General features: G+C 39.0%; 2 protein-coding genes across 2 annotated transcripts in view; both read left to right on the forward strand.

The window, feature by feature from the left end:
• The window catches only part of smarcd1 (SWI/SNF related, matrix associated, actin dependent regulator of chromatin, subfamily d, member 1), a 30,652-nt gene extending 13,408 nt beyond the window's left edge, over nucleotides 1-17,244 (forward strand). Inside the window, exons 4-13 of the mRNA XM_039798069.1 lie at nucleotides 143-265; nucleotides 647-769; nucleotides 916-1,032; nucleotides 1,706-1,807; nucleotides 1,964-2,125; nucleotides 6,739-6,836; nucleotides 8,379-8,514; nucleotides 9,316-9,438; nucleotides 12,097-12,198; nucleotides 15,509-17,244. Coding sequence (XP_039654003.1) covers nucleotides 143-265; nucleotides 647-769; nucleotides 916-1,032; nucleotides 1,706-1,807; nucleotides 1,964-2,125; nucleotides 6,739-6,836; nucleotides 8,379-8,514; nucleotides 9,316-9,438; nucleotides 12,097-12,198; nucleotides 15,509-15,562 — 1,140 coding nt within the window. The 3' untranslated portion in view covers nucleotides 15,563-17,244. The remainder of the gene's footprint in view (nucleotides 1-142; nucleotides 266-646; nucleotides 770-915; nucleotides 1,033-1,705; nucleotides 1,808-1,963; nucleotides 2,126-6,738; nucleotides 6,837-8,378; nucleotides 8,515-9,315; nucleotides 9,439-12,096; nucleotides 12,199-15,508) is intronic.
• An 803-nt stretch (nucleotides 17,245-18,047) lies between these two features.
• On the forward strand, nucleotides 18,048-22,881 carry LOC120557580 (glycerol-3-phosphate dehydrogenase [NAD(+)], cytoplasmic-like). Its single transcript, XM_039798070.1, has 8 exons — nucleotides 18,048-18,186; nucleotides 19,593-19,770; nucleotides 19,865-20,005; nucleotides 20,149-20,287; nucleotides 20,568-20,680; nucleotides 21,303-21,539; nucleotides 21,646-21,752; nucleotides 22,195-22,881. Exons 1-8 carry the CDS (start codon nucleotides 18,143-18,145, stop codon nucleotides 22,289-22,291), a joined length of 1,056 nt encoding a protein of 351 aa, XP_039654004.1. The 5' UTR covers nucleotides 18,048-18,142; the 3' UTR covers nucleotides 22,292-22,881.
• Nucleotides 22,882-24,056: the final 1,175 nt, after the last annotated feature.

Genomic DNA, 24,056 nt, shown 5'->3' on the forward strand with positions numbered 1-24,056 from the left:
ACGTTTGAAATGGAGTGGACAAAAAGGCTGCCAAACTGGTATTAGAGGCCACTTTATTGAGATATGGTTGAAAACTGAATGTGTGCTCTGAACTTGTTGGATGATGCACCAGTGGTCACCAGTGTATTTTGTTGTGTCCCAGATCAGGGAACTGGTCCCAGAGTCTCAAGCTTACATGGATCTGCTGGCTTTTGAGAGGAAGCTGGATCAGACCATCATGCGCAAGAGGCTGGACATTCAGGAGGCCCTCAAGAGGCCCATTAAGGTATCAATCACTCTGGTTCAGACATTAAATTAATTTCAAAGCCATTCAGAACCCCAGGGGCCTTGTACAAATGTCTACAGCATTATGAGTTAAGACCTTTTCACATATTGTCATGTAAAGGTTGGTTAGTTTATTTTTGTCGGATTTTAGCTTAATGTTGAACCAGGTTTCATATGTATTTTTGAAGTAACCAACTGATGCTGTTTTTTATTTATTTATTCATTTATTTTATTTTTTATTTTTTTGACCTGTGGGGTTTTAAGGAGCAGTTGTGTTTAGAAGTGTGCTTCTGCACGGATTATCAGGGTGTGTGTATATATCAAGTCAATGTTGAGTGAATGATGGTACAATCATTTTGAAGTTTCTTTTGATCGTTTCCAGCAAAAGAGAAAGCTTCGGATCTTTATATCAAACACCTTCAACCCCGCAAAGCCAGATGCTGAGGATGGAGAAGGCACAGTTGCATCATGGGAGCTACGTGTTGAGGGACGTCTGCTGGAAGATGTAAGCGTCATGATTAAAATGATCGGCGAGGATGGCCCATGCAGATGAGCCACTACCTCCCTTGAACTTTATTTAAATATATTGATTTTATAGATATTGTAATGCTTGCATTCATATTTCCTCTTACCGCAACATTTGCTTTGCAGACGGCTGTGTCAAAGTATGAAGCCACCAAACAGAAGAGGAAGTTCTCCTCTTTCTTCAAGTCTCTGGTGATTGAGTTGGACAAAGACCTGTATGGTCCAGATAATCACCTTGTGGAAGTAAGACCATTTATTTTATGCATCTAAATGTATAAATCTGCAGATATTGACCCAGTTTTCTCTTCTAGGATTATATGTAATGAATATTTTTTTGCCTTTCCATGAAAGTCAGTTTTATCAGCATTTTCTGGTTTTAAAATCTCATTAAATTTGCAGCTAGCAATTATTTATATTGCCGATTAATCCGCATATCTATTTCTTGATTTATGAATTTATTCTCTGTATACCAGTAGGGTTGGGAACCAAAACATGGTTCCAAATTAGAACACATTCCAAAATGCCAAGAACTGGTGCCCATAAAATAAATTTCGGTTCAGCTTATCAGTTCTTCAACCACTACAAATGCTGCTCTTTCTAGCCTGGATGATGCTGTGCAAAGCGATACATTTTGTTTTGTTAGTATAGGAAAAATCAGTAAGTCTCAAGCACACGAGTCAGCCATGTGCCATGGACTGCAGGTTTTCAACGGCGCTCTAAAAACAAAAAAAAAAAAAGTATAAATAAAGGTATACAGTATTTTCACTACATTTACTCTAATAATGTTTTGATAGGAATTGTTTATGGCTGCCGACACAACTTAAAAAAAAAAGTGTCATTGCAATCGAAGAATGTCATTTTATAGATTGATCAGTAAATACTTGAGTTTATATCCAATATGTCCTTTTTATTTTAGTGGCACAGGACTGCCACCACCCAGGAAACTGATGGTTTTCAGGTAAAGAGGCCTGGTGATGTGGGTGTTCGCTGCACCGTCCTGCTCATGCTCGACTACCAGGTAAATAAATGCTCAGGGGTTTACTCTGCCTCTCAAAAATTTGGTAGGATTCCTCCAAGGGCTCTTGAAACAAATTCAGTTCAGTCATTGGAGAGGCAAGTAAAAACAACAATCAAATCTAATGGCAGATTCACTCTACTTTAATCTGGATTTCAGCCCCCTCAGTTCAAGCTGGACCCCCGGCTGGCTCGTATGCTGGGTATCCACACCCAGACTAGACCGGTCATCATTCAGGCCCTGTGGCAGTACGTCAAGACCCACAAACTCCAAGACCCTCACGAGCGGGAGTTCATCAACTGTGACAAATACCTGCAGCAGGTGAGTGGAATGCTTTATGTCGTAACGCACCTTAAAATTAACATTAAACTTTAGTGATGTATTTGATTACTTTATAATCAGAGCTGTATAGTAACGAAGTAGAACTACTCTACTTCAGTACTAAAAGGCTGTATCTGTACTCAACATGTGTATTTTATTTTTTTCACCTACTTTTACTTGTACATATTTTCGACGAATGAAATACTTTTACTCCGATACTTTTTTTATTTTTTTTATTTTTTTTTTGTGCTGCATAGTTACTTGTTACAGTTGTGAATAGGGATGCACGGATTCCACTTTTTCAGTCCCAATACTGATGCCAGGGCTTTGTATCTGTCAATACCGATCCGATACTGTTGCTGAATTAATTAATAAGACTAAAGGCACCAGACTTTCCTAACTAAGACAAAATAACAGATGTAATGTATTTAATTCTTAATCATTTATTTTAAAAAACAATTGTGCATTCAAATCAAAAATATATATGTAATCAAACTTCTTAAAATAAATTTAAATAACAATAATGGGCCTTCAATAATGGGCCACCTTTTTATATAGGTTTATAATGGCTTATTCTACGGTCAGGAGTACATAGAATATCACAAACATGTTAATGTCGTCATGTTTTACTAAAAGCTTTTATTACTAAAGGGTTTGGCCCAACGACATTAGACAATAACTTTATATGAAGGAGAATCCATGAAACTGTTACAGAAGCTAAACTATGTTTATTGTGCAAAGTAGTAAAATAAACTCCAATCATCAAATGAATAGCCTACACATACAAACAATTTTAACATTGTTTCCCTTTCAAAACCATAGTTGTAAGCTACCGTAGTTGTATAAACACTACCTTGGCCACAGGTAAGTTAGGTTGTTGTAGTGGGCGACTGAACGGAGCTCCGCTGTCAGCCTCCTTCGGTGTTTGAATAATGTTAGTAGGTTGGCGGACGTATTTCAGCGAGGCAAGGCATCTGAAATCCAGTGTTTAATCATTGCTCTGAACCAGTCTTTCTCAACGGTCTGTAGCGGGACCGTAGGTGGATTGTTATTGCGTTCATAATGTTGCTCCGCTGCATGCTTGAAGTGATGTCTTTAACGTTTGCACAGTAACGTTAGCACGGCCGAGTAACATTGGAGCGACAGGCAACAACAGTGGCTAAATTATGTCCTTTTTTTTTTTTTTTAGAAACAAAAAACTTCTGAACAACAGACGGCTCCTCTCGAGCACACGTTGTTCTGGTGTATCGCTGGTCTTTCTTAATCCTCTAGCTAACTTTCTTCTCGGTTCTTGAATGTGCAATAGCGACTGGAGCCTCTCCCAGCTTAATACTGTTGTGCTACCTGGCTAGGTAGCTAGGCTAGCAGCTATACTGTTACCCAGCATGCCGTTGGGCGGTGTAAATTTGTAAATGTAAAATTATTAGGGTTAGAAACTGTTTAAGTCACATTGTTATATGCTATGGTGTTTTATCCTTTTTAAAGTTAGTTTGGGGTTCTTAGTTGCTGTTATAAAGTTACTACCATGAGTGAGAAGGGTACGCAGTTAACAGGGGTCCCGGGGCTGCAACAGAGGAAAAAAACTGACCGGCTGTGGATCTGTTAATTTTTCCGATCCAGCTATTTATTTTCAATATCAGGGCCGATATCCGATCCTAATATTGGATCGGTGCACCCCTAGATGTGAATTCCTCACACTACGGAGACTGTGTAGGTTACAGCATTCCGGAGTGGTTTGTCTGCAATGAGTACTGAATGTTAACAGTTTTACCCTGTGATGTGAAGCTGCTAGTTTATCTGTATTTTGCTAGCTTGCTAACTTTCCTGTACATCACACGTTACTAGCTAGTGTGTGTGTGATACGTTTTTGGGGGCTTTAATCGTTACTGTGCTGTAGAGATGTAAATCTTCACTGATTTTTCGATTTGATTACTATTATCAGGTCAGGTCTTCAATTCAATATCACGATGCATCAAAACCTTTTTCTATTAAAGCCATATAGGATATTTGACTTGACAAACTTGCATTGTCAAGTGCAATGCCCAAGCTGCAATACGTAACTTTAGACTGGAATGATGAAGTGTTTAGGTTCATTTCTTTAAAGTAGCTACCATGAAGGTTTACCTATTTTGGATTAGTATATACAAACTCTTTAAATTGGTATAACTGTTTTTTACCTATTTCAAAATTTTTTAACAAAAGTTAAACACTTTTTGTTACTGAACAATAACTTAAATGTACAAATAATATTTAGCCGTTAAATTTAACAAAAAAAACATAACCCAAATCCCAACTTTCAAGTATGCTAACTGCTATATTTCTTCAAATGATATTACACACAACTACCCCTTTACCCATTTCTCTATCTGTTTCCACTTAAAACACTCCAGCTACACACAATGATTCCTCCTTACTCAAACCCTATTAAACCACGGTTACCACACGCCTACCTACCCACCCACACATGCCGAGACGAGGGGGGGAGGAGGTTGCGGGCCGGATGGTAACTCATGTGGACGTGCAGCAGGAGGTTATCTTCAGTGAAGCAAACTCACAGAAATCCAACTTAGTTAGCTGTTAGTCAAAGAAACGCAGCTCAAACACAAACGAAAGCCAGTCACCAACTACGGCGAAGTCCTCTTCAGCAGGGAAACACGCTCTTGTCCGCTCCGGTCCAAAATCGGCGTCCTCCGAACCAGTAACTCTCTGCCGTAGCGCCAGCTAGTCCGTTAGCTCAAACCTTAGCCAGGCACACTAGTATGTTTGTTCCAAACCACTGCTTTTAAACTGTGTGTGTGTGTGTGTTCTCATTTTACTTGTGTGATAATTGTAACTTATTTTTTTAATATCTTTAATATTTAATTCCTTTGGCTAAACATTTGAAATAATATAAACAAGATGATATTCAAACTTTTGATTGCTTTCTTGTACTTTATTTTTTTTCTTGCAATACTTAAGTACAAAATTTTTTGAATACTTAAGTGTGGTTCTTAAAGAGCACTTAAACTTCTACTCAAGACACTTTTTTTGATAGAGCACTTGTACTTTTTACTCAAGTATGGGTCTCTAGCACTGTTTATAATACACTAAAGGAGGCCTTTCTGTTCTTTTAAACCTGATGGATACAAACTGTAGCCAGTGCATGAAGCTGGAATTATCAACGGCCACATAGTTGTTCCACTTAACTCCTGCTCTTGATGTTGTACAGTCAGTCTCTCTACCCTTCGCTATCACCTTGTCTGGTGACTCTTCTTGCTGGGTCACTGACTGGTTTTCCTGTGCATTTTTTTTTCTACGGTGTCACAATAAACAGAGGGTTGTGTAATGTTAACGGTGAATTCCTGGAAAGTTGACGAATGAAATGTATTTGCTGGCTAACAATTATTTGAAATGTGTTAAAGATGGAATAGTGCGATTGATTTAAAAGCTCGTTTCTGCCTTTTTTTTTTCTTCCTTTCCTCCCTTCCATTCAGGCTATATATTTGTTTCTATAAAAATATACAGATTAAATTACTTTCATATTAGAGGCTGAGCTACGGAGCAAAACACATGATTATCACCTACAAGTTAGTTATTGTTAGTGTTAATAATTGTTAGTGGTTAATAAGTCATTTATCTAGAATATAACTCTGTGTAGGGTTTTCTTTTTAAAACAAAAACGGGTGGGGCAAAAGAGAATTCACTGTAGAGGCATAAACCTGCCCAGGGACTGCAGGTGAAAATTAGCCTTTTTGGCTAAATCGGACACATTTACATTATATTAATGTGTGTTGTCCCTGATAAAATAAATGAATGAAGCAAAGCAATTTCTTTAAAACTAGGGTTGGATACCGAGACCCAGTACTAATACGGCACCGGTGCCTTAACGACCGACCTCTACTGGGCCGAATAGCAACGCGGATTTCGGTACCACTGATATGGCTGCGCTGCTCTCCGATGCTCCGAAAAACGACATTGGAGGAAACAGTGCTGCATCGCTGGACGTGACGCTAGTTAACACTACACTCAACAGCAGCTAATGTTAGCCTACAGTTAGTTAGCAGCTGTATTAAACCGTTAAAATGCTGACCGCTAAACCGTGTAAAGTGACTGTATTTCCCTGTAGAGGATTCAAACAGCGGGGCTTAACAGTTTGCAAAACACACTTTGAAAATGGTAGCCTTGTGGTGCATTCAAAGTTATTGTTAAATTACCTTTTCCCATCTGGTGGTTGTTTTTGTCCAACAGCAATTTACTAGTGAAATACGTTATGGTTATTACTATATTATTTAATTGCATTTTGACCATATGGCCTTAGCAATAAACAAGCCTTTCTTTAATGTCGTTGATTGTTTAGTACTTTATTTTTTTTTTCTCTTTATTTTTTCTTTCTCTATTACTTAAAGTATCAGTTTAGGTACCGGCACTTTATTTTTATTTATTTATTTATTTTTAAATACCGCTTGGCACCGGTATTGGGGGGGGGGGGGAAACGATACCCAACCCTATTTAAAATACACTCCATAGGTAGGTCAACATTTGGCCGATGCTTTAGTCCAAAGAGCCTTTTAGATGTTTAAAAAACTTAAAGGCTATTCTTTAATTTTGTTAAGCCTCCTGTCTAATTTTTGCAGATCTTTGAAACTCAGCGGATGAAGTTCTCCGAGATCCCACAGCGCTTGCATGCTCTCCTGATGCCCCCTGAACCAATCATCATCAACCATGTGATCAGGTAACCTCGTTATAGTGATGTATGAGAGTCCCCCTCTGTTTTTTCTTTCCATCGATTTAAAGTATTTCATCACGATTAGTAGCATCATTGTCCATAGTTAACTCGTGATTAATCGCACATCTTTTATTTTTTTATTTTTTTACATTCTGAATGTACATTAAAAGGGTATATATATATGTATATGTATATGTGTGTATATGTATGTGTGTATGTGTGTATGTGTGTATATGTATATATACACACATACACACACACACACACACACACACACACACACACACACACACACACACACACACACACACACACACACACACACACACACACACACACACAAATTTTGTGTGTGATCAACATGGGAGCGGACAAATAGGCTTGCTTTATACAAAGGTTTATTATTGCAACCATTCGAAACGGTGACAATTTTCCCCAGAATAACCTCCAAAGGTACTGTATGATTTAAAAAAAACAACAAAAAAAAAAAAAAAAACATGCTGAAAGCATAATATGGCAAACTCAAGCCCATCAAGCAACAACAGATGGGCATATTGACCTGAATGGAACATTACTAGGTAATAACAATTTTTAGTGTCCCACTTAAAGAATCAGATCAGAATATCATTGCCCCAATAAGGACACTTATGTGGAATTTGCCTTGGTGAAAGGTGCGTACGTAAACAAACGTATTAAACATTAATATGAAATGAACAATAAATACAGAAAAACACAGAATACATACAAAATAACTGTTTCATAACAAACAAAAGAGGCTGAATGGGTTGAGTACAACATTTGCAATGAATATATAGTATATTCAATGGGCAGATGTAAAGTCCAGGATGAAGGTTAGTGCAAATGTAGTGGGGGCAGTAGGTACAAACCCTACTACTGGAACTGGGATCAAAACCGGGTGATACAACATTAAACTTAAGCAACTAAAGTGTGAGAGAAACCGTGTGATTTCTCGGTGGATGTGCCACGCAAGGCAAATGCTCGAACAGGAGTTGCTTGGACACTGCATTCATGTTGTGTACACTGAGTGGTCAGTGTTCTGACTTTATGTTAAATGTCCCACTGTTTGGCTTCTTGCAGAAAGTGCTCGAGGCACACGCGTCGGCGAAATGCCTCTCCTCTCTTTATAACCGCCAAAGCATGCGACCAAAGTTCCCACTGTGGGTCAAAAATCTTGTGCTGTGAGCCCAAAGGTAACTGTGGTTAGTCTCCAGTGAGCACTTCCTAATTTCCCAAACTATGTAGCGGCTTGAGGCCAAAATCACAAAACGTGTGTTAATCGCACATAAAAACATTTGTGGTGTTTAAAAGGAGATTCGTTAATTAGTTAGTATTGCGTTAATTTTGACAGCCCTGGTTTTTCTTTTGTTCAATAATAGATCCTTAATCAGTTCGGGAGCTATGAAAATGTTACCCAACATATTAAGAAGTCGGATTGCTAGTCCAGTCTTGTTGGGTAATTTTGTCTCCTGCTGCTAATGTAACAAATCCACATACTACTAAAACTGAATGTACTGTATTCTTTCACAGTGTGGACCCTAATGACCAAAAGAAGACTGCTTGTTATGACATTGACGTGGAGGTGGATGACACGCTAAAGACTCAGATGAACTCTTTCCTGCTCTCCACAGCCAGTCAGCAGGAAATAGCAGGACTGGACAACAAGGTACAACAGAGTTTTGAACAGACACACCCCCTCCCTTTGTAATGAAAGGGAGTGGTTTCCTGCAGTATTTCTGTGTGGTGTTGTTGTTTTTTTTGTGGGGGTTGGGGGGGTATTGATCTATTAACTTTAGAAATTCCTGTTGACTGTAGAAAAACTTGCACATCCAACAATTGTCAGTGTAACGTGGTGAGTGTTTTAAAATGGCACTTAATTCTATGTGACAACTGCTGTAGCGTCGTAAAGGCAATTTTAAGCACACTCCCTTTTAAATACAACGTGAATAGGCAGATTTTTTTTGTTTATTGGGCTCCTATTCCATCAAGCTATTGTGTAGTTTTTTTATTTATTTTTTTTTCCCGTTTTGTATCCTTGCGGAGGGCAATTTCACACACATCTGCTCTTCCAAATTTTACCACCTTCTTTCTAGCCACTTTTGAGGTCAGCCAGGTCTTTTGACCTCTTGCTTGCAGCCTTTACCTTGGCGGGAGGGCTGTAATCACAATGATAAGGTGTGGAGCCATTCCCTTTTAAGACGTCCTCCTGTGTAGTCTTTGTTCTAAGACGAGTCTACATTGTAAACAGAGAGCTTGTTTATAGTTCATAGACTCCATTCATTTTGGGACTGTTCTTCTTGGGGGGGGGGGGTTTGGTGACTATTACTGATATACACCCTTTTCGTGTGTGTGTTTGTGTTGGTTATTAAGGAAACTCCTGTTCTCCCTTTTCTGTCTGTGATATTCCATTTGATTAATAACATTTAATTAATACCTAAATTGATGACTCTTGTTTAATTCTTTTCAGATCCATGAAACCATTGAGACCATTAACCAGCTGAAGACCCAGAGAGAGTTCATGTTGAGTTTTGCCAGAGATCCTCAGGGCTTTATCAATGACTGGCTGCAGTCCCAGTGCAGAGACCTCAAGGTGAGTCTCTCAGTCAACACTGAATCTTTTAGGAACTTAAAGCACTTTTATCTGTGGTCTGATATCTCTGTAAATAACTTGGAGTATCTCAGAAGGACTCTATTCAACTACAGTCAACCACTTGACACCAACAATCTCATGTCAGATATCAAAAGTCAGTAAAAAAAAGAACATCAAAGCAACAGTTACAAACATACCCTCTGGTATTTCTAAACCTGGTTAATTTTCAAGTTCAGTAAATTCCTTGAGGTCATGTTTGAGGTTAATAATACTTGGTCTTCTGGAAGTTTGCTGTAGCAAAATCCCTTGGGTTTCAATTCAAGGTCCAACTGTAGGAGGAGAGACTTCATTACCCAAGTACGTGGATGTATCCTATCTCTCAAAACACAAAGCTCATGCTGCTCACTCAGGTGTAACACAGGAGAGCAGAGCCAAAGTAGAGTGTGAAACATTTAAGAACTACGACTGGATGCACACTCTCCTCTGGTCTGACCGGAGTGTTGACCACCTGTTGCCCAACAGCAGTGTTTGTTCAGCAGAATCTCTGAAATTGAACAAATTCAATTGAGAACTCACTGGCTGCTTTCACAACAGTCAGCCATATAAAAAAACAAAGTTCTCTTGTGACTAGGGATGTTAATGATTAACCATTTAACCAACAATAAGAATTGCATTGTAAAGGAAAAATAGGCCAACCTTACATTTATCTAGGTAAAAAGAGTTCTCTGCGCTTCTGCAGACCACAACAATTCGGTGCAACCAAGGCAGGACACAACAGTATAAAATAACAAAAAGAATTGACTGTGCCGGTTTTATTTCTTAAGGTGCATAACCGTGACTAACGTTTCGATGTAAGGTTACATCTTCATCAGAGTCCTTGGAGAGAATGGGCAATGAAGCCCTTTTAATAAGAATCAACAGGTGTGATTGTGCATAAGAGGGGCGGTGGCAATCTGAAGATGCACCCATCTCAACAAAGGGGTTACACTCATTGATCATTGATCACTGGTCATTAAAGGGCAAATGCCCACAAACGGGTCAAAAGTAAATACAAACAAACATAGAAATGTTCACAGTACAATGGGAATAGAAGTATATTCATCTTAAATACTATACTTTAACATACTTTGACATTAGAGAAAGCAAGTCAGATTAAATTCTTAATTTAAACCTAGAGGTTCTAAACGCTTTCCTGCATAGGAGTTTAATGATATCTCCACCCCTGGATGGGGGTGTGATTTCCAGTTTCCCACGTTTTTCATTCTTCCTGCTTTTGGAGTGTAGCCGGTCGGAAAAAAAAATACACTGGGTCTTGTATGTGACTTAGGTTTTTTTCTTCAACCGTGAGGTGCAATCTGTACTAAAAGCCCTGTCCCATGCTTTTGTAATGTCAGATTTATCATAACCTCTTTGTTCAAAACGGTGCACTAAATGGGCTGCTTTGGACATAAAATCAGCTATGGTGCTACAATTTCCTCTGACTCTCAAAAACTGGCCCACTGGTATATTGCAGACCAGATGAGGCGAGCGATTGCTGTCGGCTCTTAACAGGGTGTTCCTAGTAAGGGGTTTGCAATACATGTTGGATTGTAGAATATTATTTACGTCCTTTAGAAATGGTAAGATCTAAAAAAATCAATGGACTGATTATTACATTCCATAGTAAAGGACAAATAATCTGTGGAAGAATTTACATAAGTCAAAAAATGATTTAGCTCATTAAGGGTACCCTTTCATGTTAAAAGAACATCGTCTCATCGGCTCCCTATGCCAGATACAATAGGGCGCAAAAGAGGATCATAAAGTCGTTCATGAATTTTGAGTAGACTATAGAATACTGGACATCGGGGGTGGTAACTCAGTAGAAAAGCCTGTTCTTTATCAGTTATCCAGCCTTTTTTGTGAGATATATCAATAAATTCATCGATCATATTTTTTGTGCTGGAGGTAGGATTAAAAGGAGAGGCTGATGGTGTTTTTCATCATTTAGCAATTTCAATATATCCCAATCCTAATTCTTTAAACCCATAACAACAGCGCCCCCCTTGTAGGCAGGGCAAATAATAATGTCCAGTCTTGATTCCAAAGAGCGTAGTGCATCCAGTTCACTTTTTGTCATGTTTTTATTTTTAGAGGGACATTACATTTATCTACTCTTAAGTATTAATAGGACTTTCATTTATCTCTTAATCAAAATGACTGTCAGCCTTTTAACACGGTTAAGAACACTCTTTCTATACCGGCTGTTTGTTTTTTTGTGTTTTTTTTTAAACTTTGACTCATCTTTCGTTTTTTTTCACACCACTCTCCAGCAGAATGCTTATTCTTTTCCCAGTGTGGTGTCTCTCTCTGACCACATATTTAAGGCTGTTTTGACTTCCTGCGGTCTGTACATGAAAAATCATACCGATTTTTGTACAGGCGACCCTGCTCGGCCAGTCTTCAAAGCCGACCATGTTGAACTGAAAGCGCAGCACGGGCTGAGTTACGCGCCTCGACAACTTGCGGAGCCTTTTGCGCTGAAAACGACAGCCGCTGTGATGTCGTTTCATGTCAGCGTTTGTTAGTCATTTATCCTTACAGGATCCTGGGCTCTTTAATTTTTCGTCTGTAGGACCTGTCAAAATAGAGTGTGTAAATGTGTCTTTCTGTTTACAGACCATGACAGATGTGGTAGGAAACCCAGAAGAAGAGCGAAGAGCAGAGTTTTACTACCAGCCGTGGGCTCAGGAGGCGGTCTGCCGCTACTTCTACTCCAAGGTAATACAACTTTATTCCTCCTCCTTATATATTGTCTTTCTCTTTCTACTACGTGGGGTGAACTTGATTATCTCAACAACTATTTGATGAATTGCCATGAATTTTCACCCAGATGTACCACATGTTTCCCAGAGGATGAATCCTGTCAACTTTAGTGAACCCATGACTTTACCTCTAGTGCCGCAGTCATAGTTGAATAACGACAATTTGATGGGGAAATGGGACATGCATAGAACGTAGAATAATGGATATGTGTTAAAATATTTAAACAAACGATCGGGGGAAATAAACGCCTCTTGTCCCCAAGACTGATTGATAGAGACCGGGGCTGGATGGCGCTCTATCAATGAGTTAGCTAAGCTTTGTAAGGGTAGCTGTGATATACATGCTGTGATGAAATTCAAAGTCTATTTATGCCAAAAGTGTAGCTAGCTAGCTGCGATCTTTACCCATAGGATTGAAGGGACACTAGCAGCTAACGAAACTCCTCATATTCACAAAAATGCATTAAATTGAAATTGGACACAAGTGTTAGCTTTGTAAGACCTTGGGGTAGCGGTACTATAAGTGGCATGACGAAATTCAAACTGTAAATATACTGTAGTTGTGCCAGCCAGCTCTGCCGAGCCCCAGTAGTCAGAAACCGTGACTTTGCCCTGGTTATGGAGCCCAGGCTTTCTCATCAGACTGCGTGGAGCTTATGAAGTCCAACACGTCTTACCAAATTTGCAAATGGCCATAATTTTTTTTTATTTTTATTTTTTTTTTATACAAACTGCCCATATTTGAGCTTTATATAGTTGATTTCTCGCATTAAAGTCTCAGAAGTGAATTTAATAACGAAATAGACAAACTATGTATAACATTGCACTGTCACGTCTCCAACGTGTGTGTGTATGTGGATCACCTTTTTGAAATCACCGCTCATCTAAATATTCATACCATATTTGGAAGAAAAGCTCTTGTTACAAATAGGACCATATTCACAGGGTAGTTAAGGGCCCATAAAATAGCAAGCAGGCCATTTTCTGCCTAACCAATGTTACATACCCTATTAGGAGACCTTAAGGAACAGTGTGAAATACCCTATATAATCCTATCACCCCTTTTAACAACTATTTGATGAATTACCATGTAATTTGGTGCAAACCCTGATGGTGCCTAGAGGGTGAATTGTAATGACTTTGGTGATCAGCTTTGCTTTTGTTTAGTGTAAAGTATGTTTTCAACTACCATGACTTTTATTATCTGAAATTTCTTTTAGTTTAATAATTGTCGGATGTAAAAAGAAAACGCTCATTGGAATTTCTCTTGGTACACATTTTTTGCCTGTAAGAAGTCATTTAAATAAAGACTCGTTGGTTGGATTTAAGTTAGCATTTTTCAGGCTATATAAACTTGGTTGATCTTTAATCAAATGTTTACAACATCAGTGGTGTTGGCTGTTTTCAGATCAGATGGCAAGAGCTGCAGATATTTTCATGTCAGTCACTTTCTTTTCTTATGTCAGATTACGGTCTATTGTTTTATGTATGTGTGACTTTACAATTTACTCCGTTTGGTGCGACTTGGATGTTATAATACAGGTACGGTTTATGTCCGTGTACGCAACATTGTGTGCAAACATCCAAGCTCTGGCGTGAATCGGTCAGTTGTCAGACAAAATGTCTCGCACCATGCTACCCACAAGCTAAGCTTGTCACCTCAAAATAGGCAAGTGTCAGAAGGTCTGGCCAGAGATGCAGACACGTTGGTTATGTCTTAAATTGAACGAGGAGAAACCTGGGGGTACCCTGATCATATACCACAAACAAAAGCAAGCAAATCCACGTCACATTTGAGAAGCTTGAGCCAGCGAATGTTTGGTATTTCTTCTGGAAAAATGACAAACAATTAATCAAAATAGTTGCTGATATATATATTTTTTTTCTTTCTTAATCAATTAATGGTTTCAGTTTTACTGCGAATTAGGAAATTAACTACTACTCAAACTACAATAGTGAACACAGTAGGAATTGTATCTTAAAGGTCCCATAGCATGAAAATTTCACTTTGAGGTGTTTTAACATTAATATGCATTTCCCCAGCCTGCCTATGGTCCCCTAGTAGCTAGAAATGGCGATAGGTGTAAACCAAGCCCTGGGTATCCTGCTCTGCCTTTTAAGAAAATGAAAGCTCAGATGGGCCGATCTGGAATCTTGCTCCTTATGAGGTCATAAGGAGAAAGGTTACCTCCCCTTTCTCTGCTTTGCCCGCCCAGAGAATTTGGCCCACCCATGAGAGAGAGACATCATGGCTTTCAAACGAGCAAAGTGGCAGTTGGTCAAGGCCACACCCCCACCCCTCTCTCCTCCTCAATAGCTACTAGGGTTGGGTATCGTTTGGTTTTTTTTCAATTCCGGTGCTAAATAGATACTTTTAAAACGGTGCCGGTGCCTGAACCGGTACTTTTCAATAAAGTAAAAAAAAAAATAAGGGTAGTAAACAGTCAGTGACTTGTTTATTGCTAAGGCCATGGTCAAAATTAAAGATTTAATAATAATGTAATAACTATAACAATAACTTATTTCACCAGTAAATTGCTGTTGAACCCCAGATGGGAAAACAGTATTTTACAATTACTGTGAATGCACCACGAGGCTACCTGTTTTAAGTGAATGCACCGTCTGTGTTTTAATTCCGACAACGGCAGCTGCGAGTGAAAACACAGTCTGTGTTGTTTAATTCCGACCATATAAACATACTGTATATCTATGAATTGCGACCACGGCAGCTGCTGCGCTGCGGTGCAGACTGTTACATCCCGTTGTTGAAGTCCTCCACAGTGAAATACAGTCACACTTTACACTGTTTAACGTTAGCTGTCAGCATTTTACCGGTGTTTAATCCAGCTGCTAGCTAAAGGTAGGCTAACGTTACATGCTGTCAGGTGTAGTGTAAAGTCGAGCACCGAAATGAGGCACCGAAACTTTCGTTCTTATTCGGTCTCTTTACTACCGTTTACGTCGGCACCGGTTCCCTATTGGCACAGAGTTTCGGTACCCAACCCTAATAGCTACAGACACAGAAATGGCACATCCTAAGGAAAGCTCATTGTGGGACTGGCTCTAGTGGCTGTAATTCTGCAGAAAGGCTGAATTTTGGGAAAGAGACTTCAGATACAGTATTAGGGGACCACTAAGGTCTATATAAAAGCATCCAAAGAGAACCATGTCATGGGACCTTTAACATCAAACAGCATGTTGGCATGGGGGTAGACTCTCTCTTATTGTCATTGTCTTCTGGTGATTTCGTCTTCTCGGTCTTTCAGGTCCAGCAGAGGCGACAGGAGCTGGAGACGGCGCTCGGCATCAGGAACACCTAAAGAAAAGCATCCACAGGCAGCAAATACGGAGACATGCTGTGCTGTCAGGAGACGACTAATGTTTGAGAGTGTGGCACGTTCAAAATGAATTCCTCCCAGAGTTGTCTGACAAACTTAGAGAGACATAGATACTAGATGGCTTTACTGTTTATATATAGGATGTCCCTTTTTTGTTTTATTTTAACCCTGCAGCTTGACTACTGTTGCAGTTTGGTTGCTACTTTCAAAGTATATTTTGTTTATTCTCCTCACACCAGAGCTCTCTGAGCACAATGTATTTTTGCTTGCATGTCTAAGCCTTACATGGAAGCATTCCTTTCATTTTGGTACATGTGCCCGTACAAAAGTACAGATTGTACACAAATAAGAAAGCAGAGGGCAGCTTTTAATGTATTTTGTCCCTGAATATAAAATATCTAAAATCAGCTGGAATGTGATGAGTAACTTGTAGAAGCTGGATCTTCCTGTCTGGGTTGTATCAGAAGCGGCAGTATTTTTCAAAGCTTCGGCTTGGGTTCGTCGTCTCATCGTGGGCAGGGTGGATGTCGCCGCCTTAAACCCACCAGGAAGTGCCGAGGGTAACTTTTTTTTTTTTTTTTTTTTTCTCAACAATTGGGATGCAGCTTTCGGGGAGGCAAAAGACATTTAGAAGCTGGTTGCCTCAAGAATGTTTTTCTTTGTTCCCCTTTTTGGAAAGTAAATTTACATTTTACACTCCCAACCCAGCCCCTGGATCCTTGCCGAGTAAGTTGGATATTAATTGTGATTGTGTTTGTAATCATCAGGCTACTTTGCTGCACATTGGCTGTTCATGTGTCACTTTGTCTTAAGCTCTCATTGGTTTGTTTTGACGGTTTGTGCCTCAATCTGGTGTACGAGAACAGTCTAAAAGCTCAATCATGGCAGAATATACATCTTTTTAAGGATGCCATTAGTATGAAGTTTTCTTTTCTTTTTTTTTTCAATGATTCTTGTTTTTAAAATGTGTATTAAATCAGTACTTGTCTTGTTAGCTAGTACGGATTATCAAGGAAGTAGCTAGTATGAGTACCTCTAGTCTATATAGTTTTGTAAATACTGAGCAGGAAAAAAAAAACTGAAGATGGATGTGAAGTAAAATTGTATCTCTTATCCCTTACAGATGTTTTTCTTAACTCTTTGTCTACGCTCAGATAGTTGAACCAGTATTTATATTATTAATCAGCCCTCGCTGTCAGAGCACAATGATTTGGCTCTCCTCAACATAAAGATGCCAGTCGCATTTGGAGAATCACTGCTGCGCTGGACGAAATGTACACAGCATTCATGTCTGCAAGCTGGGAAAGTTAAATTTTCTGCTTTTTAGTTTAGTGTATTTTTAATTCTGTACAGAGAAGCCATAAACAAGATTTAAAGAGCCGTAGCTTCTTACACTGAAGTCCTGACACCTTGTTGAGTTTAATGGTTGTTTCCCTGTTGAAGGTGGAGATGAGTGTCCTGGCTGAAACTTAAGCGTGTGTGCATTTAATTAACAAATTCCAAGAATACACTAATGTGGGTTTGGGCAGGTACATGATTTGAAACGAGTGGTGGGAACCTCTGGGTCGTAAAACACAATACTGACTATTTGAATCTGCAGACTTTTTCATGGACCAAACCTATTTTTCTGTATGTTATGTTAATAAAGGATATGTAAAATATAACGGTCTGTGATTTAATTTTTTTTAACCTGTACATAATGGAAAAACTGCAACGGTTTTCATTGCCTTTTCTCAAAGGCTGAGCAGGATACCCAGGGCTCGGGTTTACACCTATTACCATTTCTAGCCACTGGGGGACCACAGGCAGGCTGGGGGGAACTCCTATTAATGTTAAAAAAATAAAAAACAAACTCCAATTAAATTTTCATGCCATGGGACCTTTTAAGTTGACTCTCATAAGACAAAGAAACCAGATAACCGATTATCAGTGGTGGAAGAAATACTCAAGTACTTAAGTAAAAGTACCAGTATAACGATGTTAAATACTTCATTACAAGTAAAAGTATTCATTCCAAATTCTACTTAAAAGTACAAACCTTAAGAGTTAAATGTACTTCAAAAGTAAAAACAAAAATACTTTGTAAGCAAAAGAAACGTTTCCTGAGAGTCAGCTTCTATAACATTAGATTAATATTGATGTATCAGTTCATAAACCGCATTTTACAGTTGTAACTGCTCAAGGTGGTCGAGCTTTTGTTTTTATACAGTTAAGTAGTTTAGTCCAAAGTTTACAAACTTCAGGCTCAGACCCCTCATAAGGGTCATGAGATGATTAATGGGGGCAAGTTACCAAATTAAATTCGTGTAGACTTAAAGACTAAAAATCATACTTCCTCAGTGATTCGTATTTAATTCACCACTCAATTAAACCGGCTATTATCCCGTTGCTTGTGTGTGTGAGATAAAGAGAGAAAGTTAGTCCCTGAGAGACGACAGAGCAGCCCAACCAGCTGGAGAGGGTGTGCCTCACCCCCAGCTCTGGGCCCCGTATAAATACACTGTCCCCGTTTCAGTCCGTCTTCGCACCGGTTGCAGCTCCGTCTGGAAGGTCAAACACACCATGGCAGCGCCGAAGAAAGTCTGTGTGATCGGCTCTGGTAACTGGTAAGTGAAGCGTAAAGTGTTTGAATTCATTTTAATGCACTTTTGGATGTCTTTCAGTTTAGTGTTTAAACAGATAAGTCTGTCAGTGTTGCGCTATAAGCTTATTGTCACCATATCATATCGGTATTTATGTTCTTTGGATTAGATTTCACACTCAGTGGAAGGCTTATCTCTGTGTGTCTGAATGTTGTCTAAAAGTTGGCAAAGCTGTAAGAAACACTTTGGCCTTTGTTAACAGCAGAAACATAATTCATAAAGTTCATAAACTGCAGAGTGGAGGTCTTCTGGCACCAGCTGTCTGAAGACCTTTGATGCTTCAACAGACCCGAAATCTTTATTAAAGACGCAACTCCTGCTTTTTATTATTCATCAATATTTGTGCTGAGTCAGCCGCCATGTGGTGTTGATATCCCTCAGCCTGCATGACATTTAGGTCAGCCAGTGGAGGAAGAAGTATTCAGATACTAAAGATACTTAAAGTAGCAATGCCACAATGTACTAGTGAGAGACCTGCATTCAAAATTGTAACTATAAAAACGTATGGCAGTAATATTATTATTAGCAACATGTAACTAAAGTATTAGAAGTAAAAATACTCATAATGTAGTGCAGTGTGTATAAAAATGTATTATATTATAATTATTATTGATGCATTAATATGTAAGCATGTCAATGCTGTTACTGGTTGAGAGAAATAATTTAAACTAAGTTATATACATTTGGGTAGTTTAATCCTTGAGTTTTATAAACATATGTCATATTATTTGGATTCCTCACAGCTCTTAGCCCGTGTTATGTAGACATTCAATAGTCTATAGTCTTTAAATGACTCTCCTCATTCTCTCAACTATCTCTCCTCCTCTCCTATTCAACTCAACTAACTAGACACTAAATGTCTTCACTACAAAGGTCAAGTGTCAAAGTTTTTTTTTTTTATTCGGTTCACTATTAGTAGAAACACCACTGTCTTTAAATCAATAACCAACTATAAGAAATGAACCATGAAATATTTAAAATCAACCTTTATATATTTAAAAAGGGAAAATGTGTGTTTTTTTACACACAGTGGTCAATGTACAACCACCTTAATATCAGCAATAGTTGATGCAAAGAACATTTTCTTATGTAAAATACACAAATAAATAAAAATTCAATATCAGCCAGAGGAATATCAGAGAATCAATATAAGCTGTCTAACTCCAGACTAGATATATGACACGTTTTTCTTCAAATCTTCACTGCAACTCCGAAACTGCCAAAACATGAAATAGATTTTTAATCCATGTATAATTTACATATCACAAAAGAAAAGGGGCCATTTAAATTTTAATTTTTTGGGAAAACAATAAATTCAACCAGCCGCTGTCTCCACGCCAGGATGCTCATTGCTGTCTCCATGTCAACAGGGGCTCTGCCATTGCCAAGATAGTGGGTGCCAACGCAGCCAAGTATGACAAGTTTGACACCACAGTGAACATGTGGGTGTTTGAAGAGACGGTGAACGGCCGTAAACTCACAGAAATCATCAACCAGGACCATGAAAATGTGAAATATCTGCCTGGCCACAAGCTGCCCTCCAATGTGGTAAGCATGAAAACACAATTCAACAACTTTGATGACTGTTTGGTGCTACCATATGACTGAAGTTTCACCATATTTTCTATCTCTTCCTTATCAGTTGGCAGTTCCAGACTTGGCTGAGTCTGTGAAAGGAGCCGACATCCTGATCTTCGTGGTGCCTCACCAGTTCATTGTGAGAGTGTGCGACACCATTAAAGACCACATCAAGAAGGACGCTATAGGAATGTCTCTCATCAAGGTAACATTTTTTCTTATCGAAACATTTTGTATTCATGTAGTCAACGCATTGGTTTAGGAATGTTACAATGCACTAAAGAATGGGGAAGTAATGATTCACAGGGATATCCATGTGTTGATTTTGTGGTGATCTGTCTGCTCCAGGGTGTGGATGCGGGTCCAGAGGGTCTGAAGCTGATCTCAGAGGTCATCCGAGGGAAGCTGGGCATCACCATGACGGTCCTCATGGGAGCAAACATCGCCAACGAGGTCGCTGAGGAGAAGTTCTGTGAAACAACCATCGGTATGTTGATGCCTACAATTAGGGGACAAAATGACAATTTGTCTATTTAACACAAAGCTTTATTTTGAAAGGTTTTGGCAGAACAATACAGTGTTAATTGTTCTGTCTAGTTTAAAATATTTCATTACATTTATTAGGATCACCATTAGCTGTGGCCGAAGCAGCAGCTATTCTTCCTTCGGTCCACAAAATATGCATATTTCTTTTTTATACAGTATACATTTCTTAAGTGCTGCACTATGGAAACTGGTGATGATGTATTTGTTATGTTTGGACACAGGGTGCAAAGACAAGGCCTGCGGGCCCATGCTGAAGGAGCTCATGCAGACCACCAACTTCCGCGTGGCTGTGGTGGAGGAGTCGGATGTTGTGGAGATCTGCGGGGCGCTCAAGGTTGGCTTTTCTCTTCCATCAAAACAAATGTACTTTTTTTATTTTCACCACCCTCTTAGCACTATCAGAAATGTCAATGTCATGTCTGTGCTTCTTAGAAATACGTCAAAGTAGTGATGGTGAAAAATACTGTATGGTCAAAAGAAGTTCATTTACAAGACAATGCATTTGTAGTTTAATATTTGTAGACATCTACTGATGTTTATCTTCATATTCACCATTTGCCGAGACATCTGTAATCATTCAGACATTGTTTTTAGAAGGTTGTTCTACTTAAAACCCTTCCAGTGAGAACTTTAAAATATCCTGTTAAAGAGATACATCTGCTCGTCTTAAAGGTGCAGTATTGATCCAAAAAGCTTAAATTGTGAATGTTACAAACTAATCACTAATAATTATATTGTGTTTTTGATCACAGGATGTGGGTATACATCAAAAGCAGTAAGGAGACAAATCTAACATATTTTGCTGACTATTTGTCAAAAATATATGAAAATTATCTATTTTGAGGCAATGCTTTCTCATCCAAACCAGTAGATTCCTCATATACATTAGTACTGACCCCAACATGTAAAAAGTGCAACCCAATAACAGCAGGATCTCCTTTTTACTGTTGCTGCAGAACATCGTAGCAGTGGGAGCAGGTTTCTGTGATGGCCTGGGATTTGGCGACAACACCAAGGCAGCAGTGATTCGTCTGGGCCTGATGGAGATGATCGCTTTCGCCAGGGTCTTTTGCACAGGCGGCCCAGTCTCCCCCGCTACCTTCCTGGAGAGCTGCGGCATCGCTGACCTCATCACTACCTGTTACGGTGGACGCAACCGCAAGATCGGGGAGGCTTTCGCCAAAACAGGCAAAGTACGAGGAACAGATTTTATTAATCTCTGTCTGTCCCTTTTTTTATGAAAAGCATGATAATGTAACATCAAACACTTAAACAACCCCAAACATCTCTGTGTTTTAGACCATTGAGCAGTTAGAGAATGAGCTGCTCAACGGTCAGAAGCTTCAAGGTCCAGCGACTGCATTCGAGGTCCACCAAGTCTTGAAACAAAAAAACATGGTGGGAAAGTAAGTCTGTCTTATATTATTACGAGAATATTGATCACCAGGTGGCTTGTTTGGACATGTATCATTCCTTGAATTACTGATATAGGTCTGAGAATTTGGTAGCTTTCGAAAATAAAATTAGATTGTATTCACGTCATGTTATGGAAAAATTTACATCAACATTTTGGGAAATACATTGGTGCCACTCTCATGTTTGTACGGTAAATATGAAGCTACAGGTAGCAGCCAGTTAGCATAGCTTAGAGCAAAGACTGAAAGCAGGAGGAAACAGCTAGCCTTGTTCTTTCCAAATGTAACAAAATCTGCCTCTGCACACATGACAGTGGCACCAATCTTCTCATCTAACTCTCGGCAAGGAAGCGAATAAGCCTATTTCCCAAAATGTCGAACTATTCCTTTAATAATTTCTATCATTTTATAAATCATTCTTTTGCCTTTCCAGGTTTCCTCTTTTCACTGCCGTTCACCAGATCTGCTTCAAAGGCCACACAGTCACAGAGTTCATCAATTGTTTGCAGAACCACCCAGAGCACATGTGAAGGGTTACAGACTGATGAATGGGTGGAAGTTGGGAGAGGACTTTTACACTAGAACTACTGTATAACCCAGGTGATTATAGGTGAAGACTGTGCCTAATCCTGACTACTGTCATGTTTGAATCTCAAACAGAAATGACAAAAAGAAATTGAGCATCGTTGCCTGCTTTACCTGAGCTGCTGTGTTGACCTGCTTCTATTACATTACAGAAAATACTAACTTCTTTTTAAGTCATTAGAAACATACATTTTAATTATAAGATTAATGCAAATTATTGCATTAATCTTCCAAGTCTTAAAAGTTATACGAATTTTTAATTATTCCTTACCACAGTGGCCTGGGTTTGATTCCAACCCGTAGCCCTTTACTGCATGTCGTCCCCTCTCTCTCTCCCCCTTTCCTGTCTACAGCTGTCCTATCAATTAAAGGCAGAAAAGCCCCTAAAAAATTATCTTTAAAAAAAGTGCCTTAATGACCTTTTTACTGACATGTATTTTTCCACTGTTAAAACACTGAACACATAACAGTTACCACTCCCATTGTGTTGTTTTTCTTCTGGACTTATTTTTGAATAAATTATTGAACGTGTTGATTTTGTGCCTGTGTTCATGTTCTTTTTACTTTGCTGGTGTCTTCCTGCAGGATTCACTCATACACACTCTGCAGCAGCCTCGCTGTAATCTGACCTGAGCTCAGTCAGACTGCCACTCTAAACTCTTCACCTTTACCATTTTCTAGACCTACTTCAACCTTTCTGTAAGCACACATCCTGCATCAGTCCTCATAAGTTATAGCTGTGTAGTTCAGTATGGATTGTGTGGCACACTGATTATTCAGTGTGATTATGAATGCCTTTCCTTGTGTTTTTCAACCCACTTGGTTGACCAGTTTATTTTTTATTGTTGATTCATTCAGAAATATCTCTGAAAATGTGATCTTATTCTGGATTTTGTTAAAATGCAAGAAACCAATGTGTGTTCATTAACGGCCATCTGTTTGTCACTATATGCCAGAGTATCGCATCACTGCTAAGTCCCTGTAAGTCACCGTGAATCAAGCGTTTCAGCCAAAGGCAGCATGAAAGACACGGGGTAACCTATTTCCTTTGGTCTTGAAGTGGTCTGTGGGTATTACAAATTCCCTGCTTTGCCTGTATTCTAATTGTTAAAACACTCGAACAAAAATACTCTCAATGTATACTCTTTGATCCCACAAATGGGTTTATTTTATTTTTTACCAGCTCTGTTGCTCAGTTATGTGTGGACTATGAAGTCACATCATATGCCACTTGTTTAAAATTGGATTCCCTTGCTGAAACCCCTTGGATAGTTATTGAGTCAACTGGCCTGTGATATTTCTAATAATAACGTGCTCCAAAGGGGTAAATGTCCATCTATAATTAGATGGAGGACAGCACTGCTGCAGCTGCCCCATCCCTGCCTCTTTTCGAAATATTGTGCCATTGTGATGCCATCAAAAATCACAAAACATTTTTCAGCCACTTTTAGCTCCATTTTAAAGTTTGCATATTTTAAATGAACAATTATAAGTTGGTCTATTTATAATGGTTATCAGTGAGGTGCCCTTACAGAAACAGAATACCCTATACTTGTATAGGTCAAGATGTTGGTCGTAGGCTAATACATCCATTGACCACTTGGGTGTGCCATCACATCAATCACAACTCTAATCAGTTGTAGGCTATACGATACCCTATCATTCTTATTACTGAGCGGAAGCTGTAAAATCTCCCAAATTATAACAAAG

The sequence above is a fragment of the Perca fluviatilis genome, chromosome 4 (assembly GCF_010015445.1).
Source record: "Perca fluviatilis chromosome 4, GENO_Pfluv_1.0, whole genome shotgun sequence".
Classification (NCBI taxonomy): Eukaryota; Metazoa; Chordata; class Actinopteri; order Perciformes; family Percidae; genus Perca; species Perca fluviatilis.

Coding starts and splice junctions, on each gene's coding strand:
- LOC120557580 (XM_039798070.1), top strand. CDS start 18,143: ATGGCAGCGCCGAAGAAAGTCTGTGTGATCGGCTCTGGTAACTG. Junction 20,681..21,302: donor AGATCTGCGGGGCGCTCAAG/GTTGGCTTTTCT, acceptor CTGTTGCTGCAG/AACATCGTAGCAGTGGGAGC. Junction 21,540..21,645: donor CTTTCGCCAAAACAGGCAAA/GTACGAGGAACA, acceptor TCTGTGTTTTAG/ACCATTGAGCAGTTAGAGAA.